The 25,866-nt window shown below is 34.1% G+C and overlaps 1 protein-coding gene across 5 annotated transcripts in view; it reads left to right on the forward strand.

Moving 5' to 3' along the window:
- LOC119632693 (F-box/LRR-repeat protein 16) overlaps positions 1 to 25,866 on the forward strand; it is a 63,258-nt gene that overhangs the window by 3,706 nt on the left and 33,686 nt on the right. For 3 of the 5 annotated variants that reach the window (XM_038025727.1, XM_038025725.1, XM_038025724.1), the window contains exons 2-4: positions 9,209 to 11,031; positions 23,205 to 23,378; positions 23,498 to 23,615. In XM_038025727.1, the coding sequence (XP_037881655.1) occupies positions 9,679 to 11,031; positions 23,205 to 23,378; positions 23,498 to 23,615 (1,645 nt within the window). In that variant the 5' untranslated portion in view covers positions 9,209 to 9,678. The remainder of the gene's footprint in view (positions 1 to 9,208; positions 11,032 to 23,204; positions 23,379 to 23,497; positions 23,616 to 25,866) is intronic. The other 2 variants (XM_038025729.1, XM_038025728.1) reach the window with 1 other exon arrangement.

Below are 25,866 nucleotides of genomic sequence, written 5' to 3' on the forward strand. Positions count from 1 at the left end.
GGAAATTTACACTCCATATATATCAAGTAGTGCTGATTGTCTCTCGAGCGACCGTAGCGAAGAACTCAGACGCTCATGCGGAAAGTTCAACACTCCCAGTACAGTACCTTCTAGCGTTGGCGTAATATTAAGTGCGCTGTGCTTATGCATAGAAATTTCTAAAGCGAATGTTCGGATGTGATAAAAGAGAATTGCCCACCAATCGATTTCTTTAGCAGAGCAAACTAGTGTTCTTGTTTCTCCTTTCTCCTACAATCTTTGTCCGTTTTTACCTTTATATTGGATCTGCACAAACGTTGCAATAACCTTGTGCCGGCGTGTATGTACGAGAGATTCCCCAACTTAGCTAAGAGAAAAGTCAAAGCAAATTTGTAAACCTTGTTGATGAGCTGGCTTGTATCCATTATCCAAGATTTATTGTACTCCTTCAGGCTGCTAGCTCTTCAATATTATGATTCTTATCAATTCATTCAACTTCTTTGGTCCAGAGCGCTAAGCTGTGTCTGCCGTTGACAAGTCTTCGCCAAACAATTGATGTCTAATCCGGCAGATGACCTCGTACCATGCACGTAGGGTATGATGGTACGTCTTGCCTGTCCCTTGGCAGAATCTGCATAAATCGGTGACGGCGATACGCATGTTTTTCGTGCTTAACATCACATAGTCCGCCCCAGCGAAGGACAAACAAATTTTTTATTGACGAAAACTTTATTTACACAAAATCTATTTGAAATTGTCTTTAGATTGGACACTCTATTAATTACGTGCACGATGTTGTTTAAAAGCCGCAAAATCTAATGAAATCAAACCTGGGAAACTTGAAGAAGTGACATACTTACGTGCACACATGCCTTTCAATGAATTTATGTGTATGTAGCGCTTTTAAAGTTTGAACACAATTCTTTTGTCGTTAATGTCAGACATAGATTAATAATAAAAAAATTCGTACACATGTGGACGGGCATATATAAAAAATGAGTGGTATTTGTTGCTTTTTTTTTATTATTATATTACTTTTCACAAATACGCAAACATGTATGTGAGTAAATAAAATTTTTGTAGAGCTATGAGTACGCTTTAGAAAAATCAATAAAATTCAACGATGCACACACATACACACACACACACACACACACACACGCACACGCACAAACACGCACATTAAAAGCTGGGGCATAAAGAATGTTGTGTACGAAAAGAACGAAACGACAAAAAAAAAAAAAAGAAAGAAAACAACATTCAAGCAATCAACCACACAACCATGACACAGAGCAGTCAATTTAGGCGTAAGACTCTTAGGCAAAATCCAGTCAAGCAGCAAATATGGCAGGAAGGCGACTATTCAGGATTCATACAGTAATAATGGAATAAAAACAACTATCAAACACACGCACCCACTAACATCAAAATATAGCTGCACCTAGCAGATACTTACACCTTTACCGAATAATGGATGAATGTGTTGGTGTACATTGCATGTTTGTCGTCTGTGCTCCTTTTTTTTTTTTTTTTTTTTTTTTTTAATATGTTGAAGAAGCATAAGCGTCACGAGTCCTTACGTATATCTATGTATTTATGCAAATAGACATAGTAACATATTTTACGATAAAAAAAGCTTTAACTTTTCTAAAAATGTTTTGTGTTGCATTAGTGAAGGCGGGGATGGTTTTTCGAAGGGGAGAACAATAACATTGGGTTAACATGTACTAAGCAAAATATATGAATGGCATAATAGAACACATGGTGAAGGTTTTCTATTCCCCGTACTACACATTCTTGGTTACTTACATACGTTGTATGGTTTCTATGTACATGTATACATCAATTTATGTGCCAAGAGCAAAAAGGTTGTTAATCGTTATTTACAATAATAAAATGTGCTGTGAGGTTTGCTTGATTGTTCAACGCTACATAAGTGAAATAAGAAGTTTGCTGTCTGCGGGAAACATTTTTATAAAAGAAAAACAAGTGAGAGTTTTATGTAACACTTTATTTGGGATAATTTTTTTTTTTGGCTGTATGCCATAACTGATCAGATCAGGCGCCAAATGATATTATCACTGATCAAATCAGAAATGTGTGAGGATTTTCAATGTCGTACACTAAGTAACTGGCGTTAGATTGTTGCTTTCACTTTTTTTTTATATTTAAGAATGGTTTTAATAATGGATCAAATAAGTACTGCAGATGTCGCGGACTAAGTCAGCGACCATAAATTATCGGGACTTTTTTTAAGACAAGATTTCAGCTTCAGTTGAGTTTCCCAAGATATTCATGTTCTTTTTTTTATATTATCATTTACTCAGGCGATGTGCCCTATTCGTGTGACACATTGACTGCCAGAAAGCCAAGAGAGGGAAAAGAAAGAAAGAAAGAAAACAATAGGGAGGTGATGTCCGCAGGCTAGTTGATGTGTGCCCAATCGATCAGTGGTATATACGTTTACCGACTGATCACACACTATATCTATGATCAAAGATAACTCTACCCCACTTTGGATTCTCTGAGTTCATACTCGGGGTTCTTACCTACTCAGCTACTCAGGCAAATAGACGGAGAGCTTTATGATAAATGAATGAAGGCTTTTGATGGCTTTTGATTCTAGTGTAAAGAAAATTTTCTATGAAGAATTAAAAAACATAGCATTAGACTTTTTCCCAAAACTTGAATATTGAATTGCATTGTTTCAACTTTGCTCCTCTACGCAATAACGAGAATTGAGAAATTTTTTATTTCCCATTGCTACTCTTTTCTTAATCAGAGGGTTTTTGAAAAAGGGAAAGTAATTCTCTTGTTTAATTTTCTTAAACAATAATGAAATAATATTCAATTTAGATCGCGTTTTCTAATATCCGATATTGACATGAGCATATATCGCAATTAGAAAAATCAACAATAAACTACAGCTTGTCAAGATAATCTTTCTGATCTTTAAATCAATGCATTGTAGGGAATGCATATGATAAGGAGGATTATTTTAGTTTGCAATTTGACATAAAATAGAAATTGTTTCGCCCAAAGTGCACTTTAGCGAAGGCGCAGGCAACGATTCTTGCATATTTATGTACTCTTGATTCTTTATAATTATAGCTTTACAAATAAATATTTCATCGAAGCTTTAAGTAGTCATTCAACACCAACAACAAATCAGAAGACTAATCCCGCAAAGCGCTATACGACCTAGATATCGTTCCCAGCTCGCAAATGAAAAAGGTATTATTAAAGCAATAAATTCGCTTGCATTGGTTTTACGAAAATCATTTATGATTCTAGTCATAGTTATTATAGCTTATTACCTTGCTCCACCTGCGCTAAAAGGATATGTAAAACTTATGCGGCAGTATGCGTCATCCAAAAAAACTTGAGATAGATCCATTTTTTTATTATACTGATCGATTCGGTATCGATTTAAGCTTGTCTATTCAGTTGTCCGTCTATCGGTCTATCCGTCTTATTTTCTTGTGTTCAACGTACATGACATAATTTTTGAGATATTTCGATGAAATTTATTACACTCAGGTGTTTTGGACCACGGGTGAACGCTACTGAAAATGATCCCGATTGGTCCATTTTTTCGATCACTTCCCCTATAGCAGCCTATTAAGTTGTCATATGCATAACTATCTGTAAGATTGTGTAGGTTATCTAACGGTGGAGCGTGGCCCACTATAATATTTTCTCCTGTTTTTTATTCTAAAATATTGTGCAAAAATGCATCTTAGAATGAAATTCATCGGTTCGCAGGACATTTGAACGTCAAATGTTAACGCCGAGTAGAGTACATAAAATGCTTCTTTTTGTTGTTGTCTGAAAGTTAAAACATATTTCTCGCTTTTGTACTATTTTAAACCAGTGTATGTCGGTCTTCTTGCCATCCCCCTTGTAATAGACTATCTGGCTCTGTCTCGTTTCGACAAACTGCAATAAGGCAGGGGAAGCTTTTTGCAGACTTCTTCTTAGTAGCTACACGTTTTTACCTAAGATTCCATTCTTCGCAAGTTGTTTAATAGCAGATTGCGTTGCGTATCGCGAACATATCAGCAAGATGTGCTATCTAAGACTATCTAAGAGTTGTCTTCCTTACGTAAGATTTGATTTTCCCCTCTTCCAATCTCTAGATTAAGAGTTGTTTTTTCTTGCGGCAATGGAAGCAAGTCACGCCGCACAAGTCCACACAGAAGCTTCTCCATTCGGGTAATAGTTAACAAGTAAGAAAATTATATTCGGTCGTGACTGAATCTTTTATACCCATCACCGTTATTCTAAAGAAGACAAAAGAAAGTGAAAGATGCTCTATAATATGGAGTAGGCCTGGCTGATTTTCTTCATTTTCAAAATAAAAGTTTTTATCATTGGGCGTTAAAGGCGTGCCCTTTGACAATTTTAGATCAATTCCAAATTCTTTTGCAAATTTGTAGGCGATATATTCATTTCCATTTTGCTTCTTTTCAAAAATGGATGTGGTCTCAGTTTACGTGATGCTGTGGGCGTGTCGGACGACTGATTTAGCTTATTTTCAATATCAACCTGCCTGCAAAAGCTTGCATTATTTTTACCATATTTGAAGTCGATAACTTCATATTTCCGCTCAGGAGAATGACATTTAGGCGGACAGACGGACAGACGGACAGACAGACATGATTAAATCGATTTAGAATTTGATGCTGACCAAGAATATATATATACTTTGTCGGATCTGTGAAGCTTATTCCTGTAATCAATATATTCCCCGTTCGAATGTTTTCGTTTCGTTTGTTTTTTTTGAAAAATCACATTTCTTTTCTTTTGGTTGCTAGACGTTCATTACTCCTTCGAAAAGAATTTGTGGGTATTTATTGTTCAGATCAAAGTACATATAACACCTTTTTTTTATTGTATCCATCATGTTATAAATACATCTGTGTTAAAAGGGTGGCCACTAATAATTTGGGTTAAGGCTGTGTGTACTTTGTAAGGTTTCTGATGCGGCGACGTTCATAAGCCTAAGGAATGCCACATACTACACTTTCGTATAAATTCACAAAAAAAAAATGATCCTCAAATTGTTGGCTTTAAGCAGCAATCATGGGTTTCTCAATAGACTTCCTACTATCACAGCAATTTACGATTTTCAAACTAAAATGTTATCAGTACTGTAAGCAAATAAGTAAAGAGATGCAGGTATATATAAAAGCGAACGACAACCGTTACTTTTAATTAAGTTAATGTCAGGCTTTCTGTGAAGAAGTAAGAAGTTTTCATTTCACTTTTTCGCAGAATAAAACTCAAACTTAAATTTCGCAGATTTGACAAAAAAAGGTGTACGATCTTGTAACACTTGGACATATGTATTAATCACTCCATACATAATGCACAAAGTTGATTAGTGAAAGATTCTGAATTGATGCGTTCATGCTTGTGCATCTGTAAGACTCTCATGCTGCTCTCATACCTAAATGCGAAAATTCAGATATCGTAGAAAGCCGAACTTTATGTGACCTTAGTTAGATGATGCAAGAAGAAGTTTACAAAGGTCTCTTTTACAATCATTCAGTCAATTGTCGGAAAAATTACGATTTGCAGCAGATGTTAATGTAAAACTATCTCCAAATAGTTTACACAATCATTACATGATATAATGCAGAATATAAGCTGATCGACTAGGTGATCAGTCCGTAATTAACAAAATATTTTACATTTCAGTTTAATAGATCGTCCGTAATTACTAGCACTGACAGCCCTCATACGATGCCATAACATGTCAAACCTTTTTACGAGTCACAGTAATTCCGTCAGTCTGTTGTTTTTTGAAGCGAAAACACGCTGCGTATTCACTGTTTTGTACAAAAATTTGGGCGTTTTTCAAACGGGCGTCGCGGCTATTCACAGTGAAATAAAGGCATCGGGTCGGGTCACAAGTCGATGGTTACAGTGGCAAAATATGCATAAATTATGCTTCGAATTGCTGCCCGACTCAACGCATCCTCCAGAATGGGATGCCAGCGCCTTTTACCTGCGTGTGAGTCTTGAAAACATACTCCAGGGAAAAAGATTGCGATCGATATGTCGAGGTGTCGATATCATCTGAAGCACGCTAAAGTCTCATTCAATAACCAACACAAGCCTTGATTACATTGTTTTTTTTATATCCTATTCCACTTGTATATATAATATGTTAAGTTTGGCAGACGTTTGTAACATCCTTTATTATGCAGATCGCTCTAAGCTTGTCTTTGAGTCCAGTTGAGTGATGTTCGTCCCTGTATTAATATGTTCAATCGACACTGTAACACTGCTGTGTTTTCGGCCAAGGACGAAAGCAATTGAAAATTATTCGGATCGGACCACTTTTTCAATCAATCGCTCCATAACGACTTTTCGCATACGAAAAAAAAAAAAAAAATTGTGTACTTCGTAGAATTTCGCGACAATACTCGTTTAGTAATACTATGTTGGTCTTTTAAATTGATGTGAAAACGTTGGATCGGATGGGGAAGGTTTCTGAACCGCTCGCCATAAAACCGTTCCAACGAAAACTGCACTTCTATACCCATTACCGAAAGATGAGGGGCATATTCATTTTGTCAAAACATTTGCAACGCTCAGAAGGAAGCATCAATAAAGTATATAGACTCAATAAAGCATATACACTCTTGATCAGCGTAAAGTTCTAAACCGATTAGGCATGTCCGTCTGTAAAAGTTCGGTTGTAAATATTCTCTTGGCCCCAAGAATGAAGCTGCCGACTTCAAATTGGGTAGAAGCATAGGAAGTTCTTGCACGCAAATTTGTATTGAAAGCGGACCAAATCGACCGAAGGACACGCCCACAGCACCACGTAAACTGAGAATCCCTTTGATTTTCAAAAGGAGTAAAAAATTGGCTTTTTGCTCGTTACTCATAACCCAGATAACAATTTGAACGCATATTCTATGGGCGATGTTGTAGCGCTTGTATCAAAATGGAAAACATTAACCACGCCTGCCCTGTATTATAGTGTATTTAAATTAAATTTTTTTTCAATACTTTTATAACTAGTTTTAAAAATCCCCATAAATTATATAAATTCTTGGCCCGTTTCAATATGGGAAGGCACCTGAACATGCCCGTCTGCCCATTAGTTCGCCTGCGCAACTGCGTAGTATTTATGGTAAACATTCGCCCGTTAGCGAAAATGAAGGTATCGCCTATAAATTTGCAAAAGAATTTGGAAATGACTTAAACTTTTCCAAGGACATGCCCACGTCGCCCACACGCCTATGTGACAAAAACTTTTAATTTGAAAATAGAAAAAATCGGCCGCGCTGATTACTTCGTATTACAAAGCACAAAAATTGAGTTCTCGTACTTGTTATGTGTTTTTTAGGATAACGAGGATGGGGAGCGACGGAGTAAAAGATTCAGGCACGACCGATTATAATTTTCTCATTTGATATATGGCAAAAAGGTCTAACTTCCAATACTTCTTGATGAAAATTCATTCATAATATTAGTTTGATATCAAAATTTGAACTTGACTAATTTGGACCAGATATGTCTATTTTTTGGTTCCACACCCATATAAAAATTCTAATATAATATATCTAAGCCTTTATATGGGAAAAAGGTTTAATTATTAATATTTTCTGATGAAAATTGGTCCTTAGGAGATTAATCATAGGGAATTTGGATCACAATGATCTATTTTTTTGACGTCACCCTATGAAAGCGAATCCTTCTCTGACGACACAACCTAATTTGTGGTTTATGATGACGTCATCAACTGGCAAATGGTTAAAACCTTTGACAAGTAAGTTTAGCTTTACTAAATTTAGATCGCGTTGACGTCTGAATACCCTCCGATATGAGGGCTTTCACGAAAATTATGCATTTCCATATAAAAAATGTATAATTTTTGGTGTATTATTAAGCAATTGATTGACTGATTGCATTAAGCGAAATGGTGTAGGGTATCTAATGATCGGTCTTTTTTCCGATAAAGTTCTTCTTTCTCATATTCATATATCCGCAATAAACAACTCTAACATTGCACGTAAAGATTTTGCCTGATGGAACAAAAAGCGATGACTGTACAAATATGTTGAGTAGAAAGCATTAGAAGAAGAAGAGCATTAAGAAGAAATGTTTACTAAAAAATGAATAGTGTCTGAAGTACATTATTGACATTATTGATCGTTCAAAGGGATTAGAGAAAATTGTTTTTTATCATAAGATTACTTGATGGTAACGGTTTTTGTGCGACTACAAATTTTATCCATTATCCTTTACACACCATTCCCTGCAGAGCTGTTAATTTTAAAAGTCGCTAAGGAATTCATTACGTGATAACGTTTTCCCTTCGCTTTTGCTTCAATACTACTACTAAAACGGTGCACAATTTATTACCTGTTTTAATTTGTACTTAACAGGAAGGCAGTAGTAATTCATGCCTTCCATCCTCGCTTTTGTATTCTTTCTCACTATTATTTACTTTCAAATAAAAATGATATAAATGAATACTTTTTTCGCGGATTTTTATTTTAATTTTTCTCCACAATTTTCTTTATAAACATTTTATCTTCTGCATCAGCTTCACTCATTCATAATTGAAGCAGCTTTGTGTTTTTTTGCATTTTTTTTTTTTTTTTTTTTTTTTTTTTTTTTGTTTCGACTTAACGCTGGAAACAGCCAACAAAAACCCAACATCATAAAATATCTTTAAAAAAAAAAAATACAAACTGAAGCTATAGACAGATTGGAGCAAAGTTCATTGCTCTCACACAAGTGAGGTCCTATTGAAATGCAAAAACTTAGTTTAAACAGCTGTTCAGAGCTATAGTTGAAAAATTTTCAATTCAATGAAAAAAGAAAACAATAATAATAATAAAAAAAATAAAATAAAAAATTGTTTATTGAATTTATTCTTATTATTCAAAAATATGAAATTGAATTAAAAATTTTCTTTAATCCATTTTTCTTTGCAAGAATTTTGAGCTTTTTATCTGCATAAGTTTTATGCCAACTCAAGTGTTTTTCTCAATTTTGTCACTTATTCGTCACTTGTTTCCCCTTTGATATACGAATACGTAATAAATTATATATATAAATATGTATATATATATATATATATAAATATAAGTATAAATATATTTGTTGAAATGAAAAAAATTCCATTCCAAGAACTTCGTCAGATGAATCAAAATCAAGACAACTTTTTCTTCGTCATTATAAAAACTTGCGTTTCTTCAAGGTCACAGAAAGGAAGCAAGAAATTAAAAGTGGAACAAAACATAAAAATACATTAAATAGAACGGCGACTATAATGCCAGATGATTAATATAATTATCATCAATACGATCACGATAAGTGCTTACTGTGGACGTGTATCTATGTGTGTATGTTTGTATGCGTACGTGTATGCGTTTCTGTTCATACGCGAAAACACAAAAATCTCTTATAACTGATACTGATAAGCATATATATTGAATAAAGTTAAGGTTTATTAAACAGGTTTGTAAAATGTGCGCTGGCATCATAAATGATCAATAAATGAGTTAATTTTTTGAAAATTTAATTGCTTTTGCAAAATTGCCGAGCAAGTCCTCTAAGACCGTTAGGCCGGTCTGAACGGGAGGCAATCGAAGTTGGTTTAATTTGAAGTCGTTTGCTGTCGTGCGGGTGTTCGGTGAAAGCGACAAAGTGAATTTATTTCAGCATACCATGTCCTCTATATCGGCGCAAGGCGTGGTCGAACGTGCCTCCGCTGAACTTTCAAAGCGTATAAACGGCCTCGGCTTGCGTTCGAAACATCATCATGGCAGTAGCAGTAGCAATAACAGTGGAGGCACCTCGTCGACAACTTCTTCGTCGTCGTCATCGTCATCGTCTAGTAACTCTTCAAGTTCGTCATCTTCGTCCTCGTCCTCATCATCTTCGGGCTCCAGCGGTAAAACGTCGGTAATGGAACGCGTTACAAATGCCCTTTGCGGTGGTAATTCCCATTCGAATTCAAATACTGTCCATGCGGCAAACGCAGCAAATTCCAATTTGAATAACACAAATAGCATAAGCAGCACAACTCCTGATAAACCTTCGCGAGCCGGTACAATGAGCAGCAGCAGCAACAACAGTAGCGGTCAGACTCAATCCTCTAATCCGATAGTGAACTTAACGTCTATATCGGGCAATAATTCAGCCACAACAACAACCTTACCGCATCATTCAGGTGTTAATGTCAGCAACTATCAAATGTTACAAAAACAACAGCAACAACAACAACAACAAAAAAAAAAAAAAAAAAAAAAAAAACAGCAGCAGCAGCACCAACAGCAACAACAGTATTTGACTTCACAGATCGCCAATTCCACCTTAATAAATTCAAATCTCATGACGGCCTCCGCACCACCTACAGCACCAGGCATTCCATTGGGCGCTCCACCTGCGCCTACAGTAAATTCAATTGCAAAACAAATGAATATAACCATACCAGGCTCGCCACAATTCAATACGATGGGTATGGCGGCCGCCCAAAAATCCCAATCGAGCACACCACTGCAAATGCGCAAACAGCTGCCCAATCCTCATTTACATCACGGCTATGCTTCTTCGGCATCGGCAGCGGCAGCCTCCCAATTAGCGGCAGCTGTCACTCAATCCGCATTAATAGTACCGAAATTGCCGCCACCAATTGGTAGCATTGAAAATCTCATGATGGACGATCGTTTCCTTAACAAATTCTTTTCATATTTTACCTCCTATGAACGTCGTGTCCTTGCACAAGTTTGCTGTAAATGGCGTGATGTTCTCTATCGCAGTCCTCGCTATTGGTCAGGTCTACTGCCTACGCTACAGTGCCGCGAACTGAGACAGATGAGCAATTCGGACAGAGTTAAATTATATAATACGTTAATAAGACGCGGATTTCATGCTTTGGCGTTGGTTGGCGCGTCCGACGAAGATGCTTTGGATGTTGTGCATTCATTTTCGTTAGCCTCAAAGCATATACATTCGTTAAGTTTGCGATGTTCATCGATTAGTGATCGCGGTTTAGAAGCTTTATTGGACCATTTACAGGTGAGAATAAATCTTAAATGAAATCTTAAAATTTTTTAAAAATGTCTGCCCTTCTAACGATTAGGAAAACTTTTTAATCGTTCTATGCTAATTTCGATCTCCTTTATAATATGTATGAAAACGAAAATTAGAAAATATATTTTGAAAGGCTTCACATAACACATTAGTTATATGCGTAAATTAGATTTAGATACGTAAACGATTTCAGAAGAGAAGAAAAAAACTCGCCACTGTGTAGTAATAAGCGGAAGAATACGTTCCGTTCTAGACGAACTTTTCGATAGTCACCATCTAAAGCATTCGTTGCTGAAGTGTCGTCAATTACTGGAATTATTTTTACTTGCAACTAGTAGTTGGCCGCTCTAAGCAGTTTTCTTCTTAAAGGAAATCACGCGCATATGTCAGGTGATTTACTAAAGAGAAAACATTTTTTTCAATGTTGTGAAATTGATTGAAGGATACACGTACGCATGCCTCTACACTATTGGTACACTCTGGTGCAGGGTATATTAAGTTAATACGGAAAAGCTTAAAACAGATCCACCTTTTTATTATATCGATTATATCGATTATATCGATCAATTCAGAATCGTTTTCCAAATCCATCTAAGTCTGTCCATCTGTCTGTTCCTCTTATGTTTGTCCATGCATTTTTGGGTTCAAGCTGCTGGCTGCAATTTTTGAGATGTTATGATGAAATTCGCTACACAGACGTAGTTTGGCCCAAGGACGAACACTATTGAAAGTGGTTCGAATTGTTTCACTTTTTTGACCCCTGCCAGTATAAGCCCTATTCTAAAAAGTCGTTATATATATAAAAAAAAAAACGCAATTCTCAAAATTTCTCGGCTAAGTAGTACTAAGTAGTATTTTGGCATTATAAAGTGATATGAAAACTTTAGACCGGTTGTGGAATTTTTTTTAATCCCCCTCTCATATAACCAAGTAGGGAAACTGAAGCTTTACACGGTAAAACTTCGAATTTCCAATATTTCTAAATGAAAATTAGCTCATAACAGTTAATTGACAAGGAAATCTACCTTACCGAGTTTGGACCACGTTGGTCTATTTTTTGGATACCACCGCTTATAAGGATTCTCATGAAACTTGAACCCTTTTATGCCAAAAAAAGCCTAATTGTTAATCGTTTTGTGATCAAAACTTGTCCATGATAGCAATTAAATAGACAAATTAAATGAATTTAATTTAGCAACATAAGTCTATCTCTTGGCCTCGCTCCATATAAGATATCTCATGACTGGTAAGAAGCCCTTTGGAAAAACATTTATTTTCTAATATTGCATAGTAGCGTTTTAGCAAAAAAACTAACGGTAGGGAATGTGAATCATATAGGTCTATTTTTTTTCTTTTTTTTTTTTGGACCACAACGTGTTACGGAAACTCTTATAAGGAGAGAAAATCGAACGTTTCAATATGCAGGCTTTCATTAAAATTGTGGCTTCGCGTGAAAGTAATGTGTACTTTTTGAAGTATTATTAACAAAACGAGCGATTAACTGCGCTGGGCAATGCGAAGTAGGGTAGGTAATAGTCGTTCGCCTTGTCCGACTATAATGTTGTAACTTGTTGTAAAAGTGCAATAAAGATAATTATTAACCAAAAGGAGCCCGTAATCAAATGGATGCGCAACGACGTAAACACTTTCGCGTGTATTTAAAGAACCAATTTTCTCTTTACACATATATGTTTTGTTTTTCTGTATTATAATATTATTGATTCGTTAATGTTTACAAACAAACAAACAAACAAACAAACATATTAGTCTGCATTTTTCGATAAGGCAGTTAACGACGTATGCAACGACCATAAACTGGACCGAGCTGCGTGTGTGTGTGCAATAAGTGAACACGAATCTTAATTCAAAAAAATTATACTAACGCTATTAAAGCCTCTGCTGTTTCACGATTAAACAATGAGGCTATTACATCGAACATGAAACGTCAAGAATGACTATGACATGTTTCATGAGTAAGAAGTACAGTCGCTCAAGGCCGACCATTATATACAAGAATTTTTTTTTATGGGGCCTTCATGTCGAGGACGACTTAAAACGTAAGCTAACAGGATCTAAACTTAATAAAGTGAATCGTCTTCGGACAGATTTTATTTTTTATTATTCATCTATTTTTTATATAAGTAGTAAAAGTGAAGCCTCGTTAACATACAATGGCTTACTTTGCATAATTACGCGGTTCGAAAATTAGATCTACCTTATTAAAAGATGGCATAGATAATGAAGTATATACTAAAATGAAGAATATACTAAAATATTATAACAGCTTAGTTTTCAAAGTCAGAATTTCCATATGAAGGAGGTCAAGGATATAGAATATATTCAAGCGTCTCACATTAATTTAATATGCTAAAATACTATTACTCAGCGATTTTTGTTGAGTAATTTCAAAGACTGCACTATTTTTGTACCCATTGCCAAAGGCGAGGAAGACGATTATATTCGTTTGCCCAGAAGGAAGCATCAGAGTTCCAGTAAAGTATATATAAACTAAGCAGGTAAATGTATAAGAATTTGATTGCACATACTATAGGTTACGCCGCAGTGTTGGAATAAAAATGCAAAAAGTCGCCCGCGTTTACTCAATGTTATAGTGCATCACAATTTAGTCTTTTTTCCGGTAGCTTTATAACGCACAGACACAAGCTTCAAAAACCCAATAAAGTATATAAATTCTTGGCCAGCTTCAAATTTGGTATGCATCTAAACATGTCCGTCTGTTGGTCCATTTGCCTGCGCAACTATGTAATAGTTGTGGTAACGATTTTCCCGTTAGCGAAGACAAAGATGTCGCCTATATAAACTTTCAAAAGAATTTGCAGAAGTGACGTAAACTTTTTCAAGGACGCGCCTATTACGCCCACATGTCTAGCGGACAAAAACTTTGATTTTGAAAATAGAATAGCACCCACGCCCACTCCATATTATAGAGCATGAAAACTTAGTTCTTTTACCTTTTCGTCTTTTTTTAGGATAAGGGTAATAAGGGTATAAAAGACTCGGTCGCGACCGAATATAATTTTCTTAATCTACACTCTTTTCAATAGAATTTGTCTCTGGGTCACAACACGTGTGTGTGTGTGTGTGTGTGTGTGTGTGTGTGTGTATGTACCGAGGCTCATCAAAGTACATAGATTTCAAAAATTTTGTTACTTCCCGGTTGAACACAAATATACATGGGCAGACATTAGATGGGCGGATGAGTAGGCAAGCAGGCGAGTAGACGAGACAGACGAACGGACTGGCAGACGGCCAGAAGGACGAACATGGTTATATCGATTCAGAAGATGTTTCTGAATCGATCAGTAAGTAGTACAATAAAAATTGGGTCTATTTTGACACCTTCTAGGTAGATATTACATGCAACCGCATTAAATTAATACGCCTCGTACCGTATAAGTGATGTAGAGTATAAAGAAACGTAGGATAATTAGTTTGGGGCAGTCACAAAAATAATCCCACATCTCCACTCTTTAGAAGTGTGTCGATGCATTGCATGCAATTGACATCTGAGGGGTGTATTCATCATATCCTTAAATTTAACTAAAGTCTATCCAGCAAATATTAATTTCTTCTTTCGTATGACTTCTCATTAACAATACCGACCAATCAACAATAATAAAGAAAATCATTTTCACTTTCTTTCGGAAGCGAATTCATTTCAAAGCACACAGTGTTGCGTTGTAAAAGAAAAAAAAGAAAAAAAAAAAAAGGAAAAAACGGCACAAATGAAAAGGAAAACAAAAATATTATAAAGAAACATTTTTCTGAAATCAATGACCACTACATATAATATGAAATGAAAGTGTAAATATATGCTAAGAATATTTATATTATAATACATATGTATGAATGCCTGTCGGACTTTGGTGGTAGAAAGATGTCAAGACATAAGCAAATATTTGTATGTACGCTCGCACATATTCCCCACCAACTGTAACACAATAGAGTGTAGATTGTGCCACACATAGTTTCTTGACATTTTTCATGCCCACCCATACCGACTGAGAGACAGATGCTTGAACTAAATATGATGCCGCGCTCGTAAATATTTTTGTATAGCAAGTGGCAAAAAATATTACATGCAAACGGGCAACCAGTATATGTTAGATAACTATTAAACGGCTTAAGCCGAATTTCGAAAATCGATCATTTCGCCGAAATATTTATAAAGATCGTACGTAAGCGGTTAGGGACTTTAATAAATTTTATGATAGATAAATGCCTACTAAAGAGGAGATAATTACTTAATATTGATGGCTATGTCAGACGATCCTCTATAATATGTATTGATCCCTTCCGTTTGAGTAGAATTCATATTGAATTCACTCACTTTGACTAACTATTGTCACTTCGATTATTATGTATGTATTTTTCTGCGAGATGCCTTTTCGCTTTTTAAGTATGTCTTGTGTTTCTTCGGGTTTATGAAAAAACGATCGCTATTTATTTAAACTGTACGATCTGTACGATTGCTTGACCAAGTGAGAAGATTTTATCTTAGTTTTTGTAAATTGATGAATGGACAGACAGACGAATCTCTCTATCCGGCTATATGTTACAAAAAGATAGACGAAAACAATCTATTCCATGCTTTGCTGTTATCAGTTATGAAAATGTATAAGATGTGCGAGGACTTGTTTTATCATAAACATTAGAAGACTTGTGTGCACGCATACAAGCGAATGCTGGCTGCATGCAAAGAAATTTTCTCGAATAAATTCATAAAACACCCCCATGACCGTGGACGATTAGTTTTCCTTTCACAATTATTTTAGGTGAAATTATACAATGATGATTACATACATATAAACACGCACTTTAAGAATTTTACAAGTGCATGCTGTTGCTTTATAAAATAATGCAATCATATGATGACGTTGATGGTGACGAAGAGTTTTGTGATTCTGCGTTGGCTGGGCCATGCTCTTAATAAGCTTTAGTATGCCGATGGCAACATTTCAGTCATCGCATTTATGCCGCTACGCTTATGGCAAGAAACATTCTCTGCGTGTTTAAATTGTGCGAAACATTTGCAACAAACTGCAGCAGCAAACGCATATGCGAAATATTCTCAACTAATTGTGGTCTAGATTTTTGTGCAAGCATGTATTTTATTATCAATTGCGGTAATCGTTTGTCAAATTATATGTCTGCAAAATCAAATTAAATGGAGTGAGCATTAAATATATGTCATATTTCATGCATGCAATTAAGCGAAACTTGGTTAAGGATTTTTTTTTTTTTTTATCTAAAATTTCGAGGTTATCGTTGTTTTCTTGAATGAATCCGATGCAAAATGGATATAAATTAGTTGAAGTTCTACAGATGTTACTTATATAGGTAAAGAAAAAACAAAAAAAGAGATAAAAGAGCAAATTATTGCGAGTTGCCTTCAACTCGATTCCCCTTTGCGTCCATCGCTTTAAACTGTCAACAAAGTTTTTCCCAACGCAATTTAAAGAAAATATTGTTGTTTTAATAAGATATGTGATACGTTTTCCGTTTTCTTCGCCTTCCCTTCGAACGCCTGCCTTATTTATCTACTGACCTATAGTTAAATTTGTATTTTGTATAAGGCTCTGTGTTATTAATACATTTGAAAATGAATCGATTTCGATACCATTTTCCCCCTAAGCTATTCTAAAACATTAATTTGCTTTCATTTTATTTTCATTTTTTTTGTTGTCAGTTTTTCTTATTACTGCAGTTAAACATACAGTTATTTCACGAATCGCTCGCATGTCATTGCATAACTATTGAGGTCAAGGAGTTCTTCTCTTTATTATTTTGTTAAAACATTTCTATGCCTTACATTGTATTTTTAGTCTAGGATGTTAATATCAAAAGAATATATATTTACATATATATATTATATATATATATATATAAAAATTAAAGTAAAAGAATTGTATAAAAAAAAAAAACAAAAAAAAATTACTGAACTGAGAAAATAATGTACGTACATATATATATATATATATATATATATTATTTAATATAAGCGTAGTATACTAACAAATGTCATATCTTTATAAAGAGCTTTACGTTTACATCATATACTATTTCGTGGAAAATATCTTATGCTTCAGACGATCAATTGAATGTCGGAAGAAGGCTGCCAATGATGTAAAGCGTAAACCACTTTAATAAGTAAATGTAAAAAGGACTCAGCATATTTCGCTTATGATAACATGACCATCCCATATCTTAGCGCATAAGGGTGAAGGCGAATCAGATCAAAAGTTTTATTGAAGTTTAGGGTGTGAGCGTAGCAGACAAGAAAAGGGATAAGTTATCGCTGTGATAAAAAGACCTAATGTTCAATACTCCTGGATGAAAATCCATTCATAATAATCGTTTGACGTCAAAAGTTAACCTTACCCCATTTGGACCGCATAGGTCAACCCATATCAGGATTCTAACGCAAAATAAGTCTTTATAGGCCAAACAATAAACATTGGTTCTTACTAAAGTAGCCGTCGGCAATTTAAGACCGTACCGTACATAGGGCCAGAGCTCTCTATATCGAAAAATAATAAAACCTTTGATAAGTAAATTAAGTTTTGAAAATATAGATCGCATTGACATTTAAATATATTCTAATACGAGCGCTTTTGCGAAAATTACGCATTTACAAAAAATACGATGTAGAATTTTCGGCGAAATGGTTTAGGGTATCTAAAGGCCGTCCTTGCCACACTATAGCGCACTCATTTGTTTTTAATACAAATTTTCACCAAAGCAGTCATGGGCCGCAAAGCGTCTTTGACGCAAAGTCTGAATAGTTGCGGTGCAGTGTTACCATTTTTTAATATTTTTTAAAAGTCATCTTTCTTATACCCTGCATCACTTGTGATACAAGGCATACTAATTTTATGCGGATGTATTGTAACACACAGGAGAGCTTAACATAAATGCACCCTTTATTACAGTCCGCCTGTCTGTCCATCCTTGATGATTGTTCATGTAAATTTGCGTTCACACTGAAGGTCGCAATTTTTGGGATTTTTTGGTGAAATTTCGTATATCGACATGTTTTGGCCGAAAGACGACAACTATTGAGATTAGTTCGGATCGGACCAGCTTTTCAACGCCTTATTTCAATATGTCGTTATATGAATAACTATAGGCTGCTGTAGGGTATTTTTTACTTGTTTGCTTGATTTCAGTCGATTTTTTAAGTAGTCAGAGTAAAAATAAAAAAAAGCAAATTAAACACCGATTTTCTTGTTGTTGTTGTTCTTTCATAACGTAAGTTCAATTCCAACGAGTTGAATTATTATTATCAAGGATTTATATAGCGTGCGAGTTTTTTTTTTTTTTTTTTTTTTTAAAGGCATTTCTATAGTTACTTAGTATATGCTCTGCGAGAATTGTAAAAGAGAGAAACATGCATACGTGCATTAAATACTTGCATAACGTATGCTATATTTTTTTTTAAATAAATTTTCATTCTAAAAACATGCTACAATTTGCAATTAGTTTCAGTCAACTGTGTTTATTCTTTATTGCTTTTGTGACGGGGGTGGAAAGTGGAAGGGCGGCGGGGTGTTTATATCACGTGAAAAAGTTCAAAGGGATAAACAAATTGCTTTTCTATGCCAAAAGTATTTACAAATGAGTGAGCAATCATTTAAGATTGTTGATCAATATAAAGTGAACACATAAAGAAAATATTATGAATATTTATTATACATAGATTATGTGATTATTTCCTGAATTATTTACCTGAAACAAGGAACAATTAAATTTGCTGTAACAAGGCGGCTACAAACGCTAGATACTCTCTCTTTAAAGAATTCATTTTCAATTTAAAATATTACTAAAGCACTAAGAAAAGCGGTAAACTTGTCCGTCTTCCCCTAACATTCATATAAGAAGCACAACGCAATGGTAAGATCTAAGGATTGCATATTAGTGCAATTTATGGTAATTAGTAAATAAACGTTTAGCCCTGCCCACAATAAGACTATTAGGTATTAGGTAACCTTTCGTAAGGTGTCCGTTAGGTAAGGACGTTCTGCAATCATTAAGATTGAAAATATATTTTCGAAGAGATGCATAAACTTGGAAAGGTGCAATTAAGTGAATGCATATTTCATGAACTTTCAAAGTGTAATTGCCACTTTTTTTGTTGGTGCCGTCAAATCTTGCGAATGAGAGAAAAGAATACATTTGCCCACCACGCTCTAAGAGGAAATCCTCTTTCACGTAATGTATCCTAATCTGTTTTTAGCCAGGCTCGGGAAATCATTACATTATTCTGTTTTGTGCTTTCTGAAAGTAAAAGGAAAGAAGAAAAAGAAGAAGCCGAAGAAAATTGAATTCCTTTGTATGAAATATTCAACAAACTTTTTGCATTCATTAAGCGTTACTCAGGTGTTTGATTTAAAGACGCTTAAGACAAGCGCAATCGCAATGTTTCTTTTTCCTCTTCCTCTTCCTCTTCCTAATGTGGAAAACCAACCAATGACCATGAAATGAAAACAACAAAAAAAAAAAAAAAATCCAAAACAAATTTTGCATGCATTTAATATATTTACCAACATTTGCATATTAAATGTTGCATTATTAGCGTTGACATGTTATTAAAAAATATTTCCTTAAAAGCAATTATTATATAAATTGCATTCGAGTTTTCGTTATTATTTGTAAATAATAACTTTTTAGTTTTCGTTTATTGTTTAAAATATAGCAACTACGAAGAAAACACGTTCCTTTTCGCCACAAATTTATTGTCACTTTGTCTTAATTTTCTGACCTTTCGCATTGCAAGCAAAAAACTAACGACAGTTTTGGCAGCAATTTTATTATTTATTATTTTATATGTGAGTACATGCTTTTTTTCCTTCTCTTTTATCTTTTCGTACAATTGATTGCCGTTACGTGTGTATATTTCCATCCATAAAGAAGGTATATTTCTACAAAGGAAAACAAAACTCAAATATATTGTAACTAAAACTACTACCTGAGATAGTACATTCAATTATTTATTCAGTTTGTGACATGCGAAAACTCTCCGGATTGATCAGAGTGAAAGTCTAAGTGAAATTAAAAATGGAAAAACTGAACAATGTTGGCTCACTTAGAACCTTCAATTTTCTATTCTCTCCATGGAACTCTTGCTTAACATTTACAAAAAGTGATTGAGAATACAAGTGTGACTTATATATCGATCATGCTCTTATGAACATACGATCTGGAAAAATTGCGACTGATATGTGGTCGATTGAAACACATTATAAGAAATTACTTCAATTTTCTTATGATGGGCTCAATAATAGAATTTGTGTTACTAATTCGAGTTGCTTCAATACGTTAATGATTATAAATATGAACTTGTAAAACGTGTGTGTGAGATCAATTAAAGTCTTGTGAATTTAGTAGTCCAGATGCCAATCCTTACTTTTGGTTTCTTTCCGACCGTGACATCCTGACATCAAAAGGTCTTCAAGTCTATTATTTTTTTTGCGTATATTGACCTAAAGCATAGCCGAGAGGATAAGACACGCGACTGCCAAGTCAGTGATCGGAGGCTCGGAGTGGTCGATCAAATTTTTTAAGCAGCTATACACTACACGCTCAAAGAACGTGCAAAAAAAATCGTGTAAAAATATACATGCGACATATAGTAAATTTGAAGATATATTTCACAACTTTAAAAAATCATGTAACATATAAAATATTTTAAATATTTTCCCTCAACGCATGCAAAAAAAGTAATAATGAAATCCCTATAATATATATATGTATGAAACAAAAACAATTCATTCTTATTACGAAAAAAAAACTTTTAACTAAAATACAGTGAAAATTCACTCCATAAATATAACATATAAAAATGTCATTTGAAATTAGGAATAAAAATCAAACTTTGATACTTGATAAAAGACGTGGATGTTTATTACTGATTGCACCAAAAATACAATCATCAGTAGTTATGCCAGCTATGTCTAGCACTGTTGTCGGATTTGAATCAAATGAAGAATTCAAAATAATTTTTTTTTGATTTTCGGACCAGAATAAGGTCAAGTAAAAAAGGCAATGGAAAAAAAGGAGTTGAGAGTATCTCTCGTCACCTACACTTATGTCCGCTTGCGCCTAAATGTTTACTTTATTATTGTTATTATCATTAATTTCGCCAGAGAAATAAATTCTAAGATTAAAGTCTTAAACCACTAGCATCTAAGTCTCTGCGGAACTTACGATTCGAACCCATAACCATTGAGTTGCTAGTCGACATTCCTCGCCTTCGGCCACTGAGGCGAATACTGTTTACTTTAATTTTGCTATTTCGTTTCGATCGATATTCTTCGAGATAATTTCATAGTTTAAGCCTTAGACTTAAGTTCGCTGGTATAAATAGTAAGAGCTGCTGTTAAAAAAAAAAAAAAAACTATTTACTTTGAACTAAAACGGCGTACTTGAACCTTGTATACTTGGAACTCTACTTAAGCTCTTTGAATTGATGATCTTCTCTATAATACCGTAAATTAAGGCTTTAACCATCATAGTGTTGCTTAATTCGTTTGAAGATGTATACTTTAGCCATGAATCATAAAATGGATGTGATGTTGTCTGCACATTCTCGCCCAATCGAGTGTTCGAGGAGAATTATAAATAACAGATAGGCTAAAGAGGGATCAGAGCTTAAAAACAACAGAAACGGCCACTGTTTCTGGACAGAAGAGAATATTGGCAGTTAATAGATAAGAGTAGAAAGAATTACTGGCTTAAAAACATTTCGCTTAAGCGATGTGATTGTATAAGTAGTACTTCCCTCGCTTTGTTTATGCCAAATCTAGACACATCATTTACATCTGATATGTAAAGCGGTTATTGGCCTGACTCCGAATATTTTGATTAAAATAGAGAACTTGGTGTAAAATTATACCCTATTTTCCCCAACTTATTTTATTGGAATTTTTTTGACGATTTTCATTTGCAAACGCCCATTACTTAAATCCACCATTTAATCGTTTCGTTCGTATTCGAATATTTTTCTCAAAATTCTCATTCGTTTACATTCGACAGTGTTCTGTGTTACGTTAGCTGTAATCGTCCCGATAACAGAAAGAATTAAACGTTTAATAAAAACCTGATTTTAAGATGCAAAAAGTGAAGAGCGTCTTCACTTTTCAATAAATTTCAATACATTTTTTCATCTTCTTTTACGATGTAACACGCCATGTGAACTGAAGAAGGATCGTGCACATGCACGAAGATTCTTCTCTAAAAAAAAGGATGTGAGCGGAAATTTTTATAGCAAATTCAAGCAGTTGGCAGACAACGTTTTACCGAAAAATCTTTATAATTCCCTACAACTTTGCAAAAAAAAAAATAACGACACATAAAATGGTATGAGATTGATCTCCCATTTTCCCTGGCGTTGTCTTCTTTTTCTTTTTTCATGTGATCAATGTGTACGGGCAATGTTACCTATACGTGGAATGCAGTGACTGGTAGAAAGGACTAGAGTAAGAGAAAGAAATAGGGAGCGGTCACAGCCTACACAGGGTGGTGTAGTAGATGTTATACATTTCCCGACTCGAGGACACTCTATAGCAATGACCAAACATACTCTACCGCATCAGATATTTGAAGTCGTGAACATTGATTTGATCGTCGTAAATTGTTTTCAGATGATTATCGCAACGTACTTCACGTCGTTCATGAATTGCTCAAAAGGTCAAAAAGCAGCCTTTAGTGAGATGTCATATAAATAATGTTGCTAAAACTTAGTATCGAAGATTAATTCATTATAAAAACAAGTTAAATTGCAATTGTTAAATGCACATACATGTATGGAATATATGGAACCAAATCCTATGTTTATGTTAAGATATTAAGTAAATTTACAAAATTGCTAAAATTAAAAGCGAAATGGACAGATATAGAACAAATATATAAATTTATTGGATATTATAATAAGAGAGAGAGAATAACATAGAAGTGATTACTTGAAATTAAGCAGATATACACGTAGAGGTTTCCGACACTAATAACTTAACAACAAAGCATATAAACATTTCCACTCCATTAAATGACAAGAAAATGTTTATCATTAATTAATACATATATATGTAAATGTGTTTATTTACATATGTATTTGTTGATTATACTACTATCCTCTACAGAGTCTTTTTGAACTGGAATTGGCTGGTTGTAATGAGGTTACTGAGGCTGGCTTGTGGGCATGTCTGACACCTCGCATTGTCTCGTTATCTTTGGCCGATTGTATAAATATTGCCGATGAGGCTGTCGGTGCAGTGGCACAGCTTTTACCATCGTTATATGAATTTTCATTACAAGTAAGTTAATCGTTGTTTCTCTTTTTTTTTTTTGTTTTTTTTGTTTTCTTTCATTTTTAACGTATTTTATTGTTTATATTTGACTATTTCTGTAATCGTATCAATTAACATCTTTTTAGGCTTATCATGTTACTGATGCTGCTTTAGGTTACTTTTCACCAAAACAAAGTCATAGCTTAAGTATATTACGCTTACAATCATGTTGGGAATTAACCAATCATGGTATTGTTAATATTGGTAAGTGAAAAATTAATAATTTTTAATAAAGAAATGGTTTTTTTTATTTATTTATTTTTTTTCTAAATTTTCAAAATTTTAAAAAACACTTATCAAACAAATAACAAATTAAAGTTTAATTTACATTTGCATTCAGCTAGTGTAGTACATTTTGCAGCACAGTTTTTTTTAAACTACACTTATATGCGTGCATTTTCCACGTCGATGGGAAGATGTTGTGTTTAACATACAAACATGTCAGCCGTCAATGAAGACAGTTATGTATTCATACATTTGTACAGTTAGTTATGCAGACGTAACATGTTGTTTATAAATAATACTTAATGTTGCATATTTTTAGCAGTTAGCTTAAAAGAACCGCATTTTATAGCATACTTTCAAATGTTTAAAATGAAACTTCAATTCCCGTATAAATTATTCTTTCGTTTACTTGGATGAGGATAACTGTAAATAAATATTTTATGGGAAATTTAAATTGAATCCATTGTGGAGTGCCAAGCAAACAAAAGGCGAAGTATTGAAATAAAATATTTGCATATAACGGCATACAATACAATGTACATTTTCTTTCATTCTCTTCCGTTTTACATCAACGGGATTTCATCACTCAAATAGCATAAAAATAATTTGTATACAAAATATATCAACAACATTTTCTCCCTGTCTCTGTCCCCTTTTAATATATATATATATATATTTTTTATATATATATATATTTTCTCTTTACTTATACTGTGTTCGACGAACTACGAGCGAATTCCTTTTAATCACAATCATTGCATAACCTTGCATATTTCATTCATTATATACAATACATACATATTTATTTTATCAGGAATACAGCACACGAATATACATTTATTTTTTAGATTTCTTCTTATTCTTCCCTTTTACTATTATTTTTATTATTATTTTGTTTTTTTTTTCTCTTTTTTTGCATTTTACATGCAAAACAATTTCCAATGTGCAAATGCCGGGAAGTATGCAACAACCGCATTACAAATTCTTTATAGTCAGCAACAAAATGGTAATGATTTCATGTTTTCCACGTAAGAGTAAATGAAAAGCTTAGTACGAGTCGTATAGCATTTAAACACAAGCAAGGTTACCGGGGTGTTGAATTGTTTGCTGTAATTACTGTATGTAAATTGTGATATATGTAAAGTATGAAAACCAATTGCGCCTGAACGTAGGCAACGGCAAAGGAAATTTTACGTGTGAACTGAACTTTGTTCATACGTTTGCTTTGTGATTTTGATAATGCATTTATCGACTGTTGAGATTTCTTAACAGTTATATGTTAATGTTTTTGCATAAGATTTTTGAAAAATCTCTTATTTTGATAAGATTTTCAAATAAATCAAACAAGTTATATACATTTTTTGAATTAATGTACGCGTAATATTGCTTAACATGAACAGTTTCAGTAATTTAGGCCATTTCTGTCATTTTATCGGAAATCATGCAAAAAAATCAGAATGAATCTATCAAAAATTCATAATTTCAATAAAATCATGCTGAAACTCATAATCTTATCTCTCCGTTTTTGTGCCAAACGAAAAATAGGAAAATAATATGTGAGAGTGTCCGTAGCAAACAATGGCAAAGAAAGTAAAATGATTACACAAGGAACACATGTCGTCGAAATACAATTGTCGAGCTATTCAGAAACACAAATTTCTTTTTTCAGAAATAGTTTGCAACGTTTAAATATAAGCAAAACTCATACGTTTACAGTTGGAAATTAATCCATTAACGCTTTTAAATGTAAAATAGGAACCAATAAATTCAGGCGAAATCATTACAAGAAACTTGCGAAATCATGACCAGTGTGAGTGCCATATTACGTGTATCCATTCTTCTGTTCGTCAGTTGTGCGAGGAAAAACGTAACCATTGTAACATACTTTTGCTTACTAGTTTTGGCAGGATAAGTTCGAAATTCACCACCCTGGTTCCATGGGCCAGTTTACCATTCCAAAGAAAAGGAATAGAAACACTATTATGGGCCAAGGCCCACCATTAAATAATACCCTACACCACCCTATAGGTATTCATATATAACAGCTTTGAAAAAGAAATTTAATATGGGAATTGGTCGAAAAAGTGGACCAACCCAAACTATTTCCCATAGCATTCGTTCTTGGACCACAATATGTCACTGTATCAAATTTCATCCAAAATTGTAGCTTCAACAGATGAAAATAAGACGAGCAGGCAGATGGACAAGCGGACGGAAAAGCTTAAATTGA

This window comes from Glossina fuscipes, unplaced genomic scaffold (genome assembly GCF_014805625.2).
Source record: "Glossina fuscipes isolate IAEA_lab_2018 unplaced genomic scaffold, Yale_Gfus_2 1, whole genome shotgun sequence".
Lineage (NCBI taxonomy): Eukaryota > Metazoa > Arthropoda > Insecta > Diptera > Glossinidae > Glossina > Glossina fuscipes.